Source organism: Glycine soja, chromosome 13, assembly GCF_004193775.1.
Source record: "Glycine soja cultivar W05 chromosome 13, ASM419377v2, whole genome shotgun sequence".
Taxonomy (NCBI): Eukaryota; Viridiplantae; Streptophyta; class Magnoliopsida; order Fabales; family Fabaceae; genus Glycine; species Glycine soja.
The window spans coordinates 814,223-823,570 of record NC_041014.1 but is presented as its reverse complement, the minus strand read 5'-3'; the positions used below and the strand labels follow the sequence as shown (position 1 = coordinate 823,570).

General features: G+C 33.7%; 1 protein-coding gene across 1 annotated transcript; it reads left to right on the top strand.

Annotated features, from left to right (window-relative positions):
* Positions 1–2,894: 2,894 nt before the first annotated feature.
* Positions 2,895–5,321, top strand: LOC114381066 (triacylglycerol lipase 2-like). Its single transcript, XM_028340244.1, has 9 exons — positions 2,895–3,078; positions 3,161–3,268; positions 3,392–3,532; positions 3,643–3,753; positions 4,120–4,263; positions 4,359–4,399; positions 4,480–4,562; positions 4,682–4,765; positions 4,910–5,321. The coding sequence occupies exons 1-9, from the start codon at positions 2,899–2,901 to the stop codon at positions 5,227–5,229; spliced, it is 1,212 nt and encodes a 403-aa protein (XP_028196045.1). The 5' UTR covers positions 2,895–2,898; the 3' UTR covers positions 5,230–5,321.
* The last annotated feature ends 4,027 nt before the right edge of the window (positions 5,322–9,348 follow it).

Genomic DNA, 9,348 nt, shown 5'->3' with positions numbered 1-9,348 from the left:
GTTTCTAAAGAGATGGAGTACTCACTTCCTTATTACCATTTTTAGGATTAGATATCAAGCACGTCATCAAATCCCCCATTCTTCATTGAAGTTATCAAGATGCACCAGATTATAGACCTCGTATAGTTGATTTCTATGTTTGTTGGACCCAACCCATGCCATCTTATTATCGTTTTGTTGTGTCTATGCTAGAGGTCGTTATTCCATCTAAGTCTCACTCACCACCTGTGGATGACACGATGTCCTCTATCATATTTGATTCTTCATCCAAGGACACTGATGTTATTTCCTCTACACCGATGTCTCAACGATCAATGTTACCTGAGTCTTGGATACCACCCGAGACAAACTTGGTAAATCTTATGTCTGGGGATAAAGGTGAGGATGTGGATGAGGATACATCTATCGAGGAGGATTTTTCTATGGATAAGGAGGACCCTGTCACAGAGCTGGAGCTGCTGAAGGAAGACTCTTCACAGGACTCTTCCGATGAGTCTTACTATTTGACTATACTTCTTCTTTTTGGGTATAGCTGATTTAGGCTTGGGTATAGGTGAATGCTCTGAATCTTAGGTTTTTCCCTTTTATATGTATTTTGGGATGGGTAGACCTAGGCTCAAACCTTTTGTATCTATTTAGTTATTACTTACTTATAATACTTTACTAGCTACTTTGGGGTTATATCTGTTATTTAGTGGTTTCACCGAGACGCTTATGTTTTGCTACTTAGTATGGTACATGAAACTTATTTATCTATATTTGGTGATCATGGAGTTTCACCTATTTACCATTACTTATTATTTGAGCATGTATGGTTTATTTATGTCGCAAATATTTTGACTTTATTCGTCAACTTGTAGTTTTAACACTATAAGTACTATGATTTATTATGCACGATTTAACAAGGAAAATGAGTTTTAATAAAATGGAATGGAAAGTTAGTATTTTCGGAAAAAATTTCCTCTATCTTTTCTAATCTTTAATTTCGAGCTAATAATAGAAGATTATCTTTTACTTAAGGGAATCAATGTGTTATTTTGGAAGTCTATATTTAAGGGTGTTACATCTTCATAGCTTTTGGTATATATAGACCTTCATCTTCAAATGTTTGTTATCTCTAAATGGATAGTTTTCTTCACTTAGCTTGCGTCTGATGTTTATGGTTGTTGGTGCATTTAATGCTTGCATTAAATGCACGTATTTCTTCATGCTAGAAAATCATTCTTATTCATTTTTGTGTAGAATAATTCAGCAAAAACTACTTATTTTGTGTCAGAGCAGGTTTGTCACAGCAAGGCGCATCTTTTGATGGTATTTGGAAACTTTCAAATTAACCTTCATCTATCCTTCATAAGATGCGACAGATTTTAGGAGAATGTCTCTACAAAACGAATCACAGACACAAAGTATTAAATGAAGTCTTAAATGTCATCTTTTAATGTTGTATCAAATCATGACATATATCTATTATTGTTTGAAAATATAGACATAGATACATGAGTCACATTCTAATTATTACATAAGACGCAACTTTTAATATTTATTTTTATTTTTATCTAATCAAAATAAGTGAGGACCCTTATACATCTTAAGACACGAATGTCTTTTGACTTAACACTTTTCAGCTAGTAAACAAAACTAAAAGTTAACTAAAATATCTTGTCGAATATAACCAAAATGATCATTACACCATTGGGGAAAAAAAAGAAACTTAACTACATATGTAAGGCAATATTACTTTATAAGGTTTCTATTTATTTACGTTAAAATATTAGTTCTTGATTAAACAAGATTACTTCAAGTAATATGTGTACCTCTATTTATAAAAGATTTTTATTTATTATTTAAAGTTTTAAATAAGTTTGTTTTAGGTAAATTATAATATGTCTGTTTATTTTGGACTATATGCGTATTGTTATACGTTAAAGATTTTTCCATTATGCTGTAAAAAAAATATTTTTCCATTATCTTTGTATTTACAAATAAAAATAAAAATAGAAACAATAAACATTTGATGAAAACATCGTCTACCAAATAATAACAATTATTGATATATTATTTTACGATTCTGACCATTTATACGTATGAATTATAATAACACTACACTGTGCCCGAGCAAAAGTATGTTGATAAGAAACACAATTTTTTCTTATATCAATTAATTATTTTCAAACAATCCATTCATTCATTAATACGACGAAATATGAATCCACGATCATAAATATTCTTAAAGTTTCACTCTCACCTCATCGTAAAAGTCTAGGAGACCTTCTGTTTGGAACACAATTACGTTAGCCAAAAAAGTTTAGTTCAATCCGCTGAAGCCTGCTATTTTGTCCTGTCTCGTATGATTCTTCAATTGTCCTACTAATACAGGTAACGTTATTAATCAAAGGTCAAAACGAAAAATGTATCGACAAATTTATGAAAGAAACACATACTCTCTAATTAACAAGTATTAGAATGAGAACTACCCGTAAAGTTGAACATAGTTGATAGATAGCACGGTTCCTTTGACATGTTGATTCGATTTATGAGTGTGTATATAGAAAATCTTGTTGTGAAGGACAAAACTTATTTCAATGATTTCTAAGTCTAAAAAGGAATTAGTCTCTGACTATGAGTAGTGTAAACCAAAAAAAAAAATAATGGAAACCTAGCAGATACGTCATTTCATACAAAATACATATTAATTGCTATATGAATAACGTAAAAATTAACCCATATTCATACCAATGCCTTGGTTTGAACACTAAGTTAACAATGATTAATCAAAATATGTTAGAACACGACCATAAAAACATCATGTTATGCACTAGCCTCTTTAACTTTGTCTATGCACTACAAAATGCTATAAAAATGTCAGCAGATAATGCAGGGAACATATACACATTGCCAATGGCCAACACTGTAGTTAGCCTGTTTTCAATAGTCCTGCTTTGCATAACAGCAGCTCAAGGGAGGAAAAGACTTCACCTTAACAATGAACGGCTAACATCCTATCCAGTTATTAATGATATTGATGGTATCTGCAAAACAATGGTAGAGACACAAGGTTACACATGTGAAGAACATCAGGTGCATATATTATTATCCTGTTACAACCACCAGCCATTGATTATGAAGGCATTTTAGGGAATTATGTTTTTGTTGGAGCCAGGTTACAACAGAGGATGGTTACATCCTGAGCCTGCAGAGGATGCCAGAAGGACGGTCCGGAGAGAAAGCTGACAAGCCGCCGGTGCTATTACAACATGGTATCTTTAGTGTAAGTTGTGTTAATGCAAAGACAAATACATAAGAAAAGCAAACTCGTTTGTCTGCTAAGATTTAAAAAATGTAGAGTGTGATTATTGAACTTAGACAATTAACTTGTGTTGAGTTGTTTCAGGATGCTTCAACATGGCTGGTAAATTCTCCAGATGAATCATTGGGATTTATCTTAGCAGACAATGGGTATGATGTGTGGCTCGCCAATGTTCGTGGGACACAATACAGCAGCGGGCACACATCACTTATTCCTAATGACACGGTTCTTTTCCTTATGAGACACATGCATTTCAGTTTTCAGACTTTGAGTAAACCAGTTGATATAGAGCTCTCCTCTAATGGATATATAATCATTTTATTCATTATGTGTAGGCCTATTGGGATTGGTCATGGGATGAATTGGCTAGTTATGATCTTCCTGCTTTTGCCCAATATGTGTACAACTATACTGGTCAGAGAATACACTATGCAGGTCATTCCTTGGTGAGTTCTTAATTTCATTATGTTTGTGTTTTTAGATTCTCCTTTGTCATATTAAATATATTTTTAGTTTCCATAATGTTTTTTTTTCTAATTTTAGTTTTAGTTCCTACACTTTAAAAGTCTGGTTTAGTACCTATAGTTTCAAAGCTACTAGGAATTGGTTCTTGGTATAGGGACCAAGACCAAAATATACATGAGATGGCTAAGACTAAATCCTAGGGATTTTGAAATTATACGGACTCAAAGTTAAACTCCTATAATGAGGATTAAAACCAAAATTGGGAAAAACTATAGCGACTAAAAATGTGGTTAAACCTTTTGCATTTCTAGTTTGTGTGTATATTTAACAATAAGCTGAAATTTCAGGGAACTTTAATGGCTTTAGCTGCTTTATCTCAAGGGCAAGTGGTGAACATGTTGAGATCGACTGCATTACTTTGCCCAATTGCTCATATGAATCAGATTCCATCACTACTAACAAAACTTGCTGCAGACACATTTATAGCTAATGTAAGAGAGAGAAGATCATGTAGCTGAGCATTAAAATATCCATTCAATACAAATTGACTGAGTTGATGAAAATATTTTCCTTCTTAATATAACAGGACATGTACTGGTTAGGAATCCACGAATTCAATCCGAACGGGTAACAGAAGAACCCTAACCTTGGAAATTTACTATCTCTTTCTGCAATGTAATTGAGTATCAATGTTTCCTAATGAGCAGGGGTGGTGCGGCTTCAAAATTTGTGGAAGACATCTGCAATAAACTAAACTTGAACTGCTCAAACCTAATGTCGCTTGTCACAGGTGCTATAAATGTTACTAGCACGACCAGGAATTGAAGTTTTCATTCTCTGTTACTATTTATATGCTATAGTAGTTCCTACAGATGTTGACATTATTTTGGTGTTACCCCCAAACTTTAGGTCCAAACTGCTGCCTAAATTCGTCCAGAACAGATATCTCTTCTGAGCCAACAGCAACTAAGAATTTGATCCATCTATCGCAAAGTAAGTCTACTAGTAGGAAACATTTTTGCTGTGCGTGACCAAATGTCATTTGATTTTGAAACATTAGTTTTATGCATTTCTGATGAGTAGTACTAGTTTCAACATAATTTCTTGTTGATCTTTCTTCCTTTGGATTTGGAGTAGTGATCAGAACAGGAAAAATAGTAAAGTATGATTATGGTGACCAAGGACAAAATATGCAGCACTATGGACAACCAGTTCCTCCTCTTTATGACATGACGGCAATTCCAAATGAATTCCCTCTTTTTCTCAGCTATGGAGGGCAAGACTTTCTATCTGATGTAAAGGATGTGCAGGTTTTGCTCAATGACCTCAAAGATCATAATGGGAACAAGCTCGTGGTACTGTTCAAGGAAGATTATGCTCACCTTGATTTTGTCAGGGCTGTCAATGCTAAACAAATGATTTATGATCCTATGATATCTTTTTTTAATGTTAATTGATTTTACAATACATTATTAATTGTACTTCAAATATTGTAAATATTTTTGTTCATCAAGTTGGTTCAATAGAGTATGTTACATATTTTAACCTATGTAGTCTATGAAATTTTACATTGGTTCATATAGAGCTGATGTATTATTCTTTGCTTTAATTTCAAATATGTCATCGCGTCTTTTACTACATTGGTTCTTAATGAGTCGTCAATGTAGTAACGACCACATACAATGTATTTCATGTGGCAATGCTTATTAAAAAAAGTCTTTATCTAATGAATACGTATATGTCCAAGGAGACAATGAAAGTGATTTACATTTATATCCCAAACTTTGATGGAAAGAACAAAAATATAATTCATTTACATAGTCTTCCAAACACTTAAACTAGCCAGTACAAACTATGATCTAGGAGGAAGAGGGGTATCATCAAAGAGTTTATTTTATACAAGCCAAAAGAATATATTAAAGAAAAATGCATGAGAGGTGCTAGGAGTACAAAAACAGCAGCCTAAGCTTCTACGGCCACTCACCTAGGATCTTTGGTATCTATACTAAGTCTTATAAATGAGATGTCTATGGAAATGTCTATTGTGCCCATGCTCCAGGTGCTGACATGTGTCCCCCTGTAGTTAACAGAATTGGAATTTTGTAAATTTTTTAAGATTGGCAGGTGACCCTAGAGCTGTCCATTTCTCCCGTGCCTCTTCCTTTCTTTCTTCTTTTGTGCCTAATTCCATTTCTCTCTCAATTTCTCCCGTGTCTCTTCCTTTCTTTCTTCTTCTATTTTTTTCTCTTCTCTTCCGATTCGAACACAACCAGCCACAACCCGCTTCAAGCTTTGGTTTCTCCACATACCTCCTTCTCCAGCCTTCTCTCGTTGTTTCCTCTGAACTGTGTTTCGTCATTTCCTCACCTTCTCCTGTTTGCTTTTTTTTCTTCATTTTTCTGGTCCATTTCTTCCAGCTTCACTTGCCATTGAGTTTTCCCCTTGCTTAGGTTTTCCATTTTTTGTTTGGTACACGAGGTTTCCTCCGTGCTTTCATTCTGCTCCATTTTTGTGGTCCGTCTCTTCCATCTTCAATTCCAGTTTTTGCTCTGGTTTTCTGTTGAGTTTTTGTTATTATGCATGTTTTCTTCTTAACTGGTAGTTATTTTTTTCTAACTGATTTTTCTACTTTGTTTTTGGTTCCTTTTTTATCTTTCCGCTTACCAGGCTATCGACGAAGAAGCATCTTGCAGACAAGTTTTTTTCCCTTTTCCTGTTGTGCATGTTTGTTTTAGTATTATTTGTCTCTATTTGCAAGGTCTTAATTTTGTTTGTTGTTATGCATGTTTTCTTCTTAATAATTTTTTTTTTGTTATGTTGTTGTTAATTTTTTGTTGAGTGGAAAAGTTTTGACTTTTGCTTCCCGTCGTGCTTGGTTTTGTTGCTGTACATTTTTTCGATGGCAAACGAGGTTTTGCTTTTCTTTTCCTGTTGTTCTTCTCATGCATGTTTTCTTTTTGTTCTGATCCATGTTAAGTTTTCGTTTTCCTGTGTTTTTGGTCCCTTTGTTGTTGTCCATTTTTTGTTGAATGGAAAAGTTTTGACTTTTGCTTCCCTTTTTATAATTTTATTGATGGTCTAACATTTATCCGATTTCTTTAGAATCAATTGGATTTTGATGGTTTTTAATTGCAAGTTTCTTGGTGTTGTTTGTGCATTGTACATTATTATCTCTACATGTTCTTGTGAGATGCGCTTCCATTATTATCTCTACATTGGTGTGCTTTTTGTGAGCTGTTGCATTTAGTTTTGTTGAGCCTATTTGAAGTGCCCCTAAAACCCTGTTTTGATCAACTTATGTACTTAACTCTTATAAAAGTTGTCTCATCTAATCTAACTTATGGGAGGAGTTTTATTCATTTTACTTTCTTATTTTCTTCTCTTACAAGTGCTTATGAAGGAGGTAGTCTCAATCGGGCGTAATTGGAAAGAGAAGGTTTATGAAGGAGGTAGTCCCCAATCCAAGTTCTATTATTTCTCCTCCTATCATAAGCACCACCACAACCACACACAACAACAAAGGTATTGAAGAATAAAGGTTCCATTTTTATCTATTTTTCCCCTTTTTTTGTCTAATTTTTTGTGGTTTAATTTTTGGGACAGGCTAACGGCGGTGCTGAAGGTTACACATTTTGCCCATGCAATAGTTGCAACAATAGGACTTGAGGTTACTGCTATGTTTTTTTCCGTTTTTTTTAAAGACACGAGGTTACTGCTCTGCTCTTTTTCGTTTTTTTTAAAGAAAATTATCTCCTACCATTTTTGCTACGAGAGTTGTTGTTGATTTCTTATTGTTTCTCTTATGTTCTTTTTCGTTGGTTTTTTTATAAAAAAAAAATGATGTTCTACCATTTTTGCTACAAGAGTTGTTGCTGATTTATTGCAACAATATGATTAGCAGGGCGATGTTGAAGAATAAAGATCCCATTTTTATCTATTTTTTCCCTTTTTTTTTGTCTAATTTTTTGTGGTATGATTTTGACTTTGTGTATTTTTGAGGAGGATTTAGGGAACTGAAAAAGGAGAAGGGTGGCTTCAGAATCTTCACTATGGTGTGTTTGGCCTTGGAAACAGGCAGTATGAGCATTTTTACAAGGTCTGCATTGGATTCTTACATTATTTTGGCTTTCTAAGGTTTCGATTTGATTTTAATCAAGGAGTTGTTGGTTGTTGTGGCAATTGATGCAGGTGGCGAAGGTAGGTGTCGCCGATTGAATGTAGAAATGAAGAATAATAAACTGCAATGTTGGCAATATTAAAGTCGATACATATAGAGATGTTCTTAATTATATACATCAAATGCTTTGATAACTGATTAAAAAGGGTGAAAAGATGTTAAGATTTATGTGTTTTTATATGCATGTTGTTTTGGATTGAGAAAAATGGAATTCGTGATTTTTCTTGGCAATTTGCAGTAATCTTTGATGTTATTATCAATTGCATGCAACTTGCTTACCCAGGAGAGACTGCTTGAACTTTTCTATGCTATGTATGAAAAAGATGCCAAAAAGGTCTTGATTTGTACTACGCTTAGATTATTTAAATCCACATTGTTTTTTTACTAATAAGAAATCAATATCTGATATCATGATATGCTATTTTGATAAACGTTTAATTGATATCCATTGTGGTTTTTGCTAATGAGATTGGCTTGACCATTGTGATGGACTTTTTTCATACAAGCTAAAGTCATAGGTTGCAGTAGGGTGGCCCTCTTGGCTCTCTAAGGTTGCTGGTGAGACTATCAATGGATTAACCCCTCGGAGGGCCGACACTTTTGAGAAGATTGATAAGGTAAAGAGCACCTAGAACTCGATGAATAATACACTTAATTTTGTTTCCAATTTTGGTTTGGTGATGTTGCTAAATTCTGATATGGTCTTGATGTCTAGATTTGATTTTTTGACAATGTTGAGCTGATTAATATTAATGACTTTACTAAATTTCAGTAAAAAAATTATTATTAAATATGACTTTGCGGTTTTATCATCCGCTCTATTTACCATATTTTGGTTTATTGTTTGGCCAGTCCGTTTCAAGACCAGACCCTTTTGATTTTCGGTGCCTCATTGCATTTTAGCATTAGTATTTTACTCACTAAAAAAGAGAGAGAAACATAGAGGGAAGAAACCACAATGTACGTACGGTTATTATGGCGATGAAACTCAAATATTTGTCTTCCATTGCCGAGGATTTCATCATCAAGAGATGTTCACAGTAATCTCTCTTCCCACTCTTATAGCCATATGCTAATAATAATGATAATAATCTTATTATACAAGGATGTTAGAATTATAACACGTGTATAGTGTTTTTTCATGAAAGAAAGTAATTTTGTATTTTGTCCTTTTAATTTTCTCCATGTTGGTGTAGTTGGTCTCATAGAGCTTGGAAAAATTAAGAGAAAATGGAGCCAATTTCATGTTCTAATTTTGTGGTAGATTGTTTTCTTATATCTAAATTTACTTTGCATTTGTTTATTTGTTACTTAGGAAACTGGACACTTCGGTAGAGAAATTGGTGGTGGATTTTGAAGGGGGTGGAACCCTGAAATAGGAAACTATTGTAGAAAATTA

Bases quoted from the DNA above. Each gene is read 5' to 3' on its own strand.
- LOC114381066 (XM_028340244.1), top strand. From the start codon at position 2,899: ATGGCCAACACTGTAGTTAGCCTGTTTTCAATAGTCCTGCTTTGCATA. The intron at 3,269-3,391 runs GTAAGTTGTGTT...GAGTTGTTTCAG, and splicing joins TACAACATGGTATCTTTAGT to GATGCTTCAACATGGCTGGT. The intron at 3,533-3,642 runs GTTCTTTTCCTT...CATTATGTGTAG, and splicing joins CACTTATTCCTAATGACACG to GCCTATTGGGATTGGTCATG.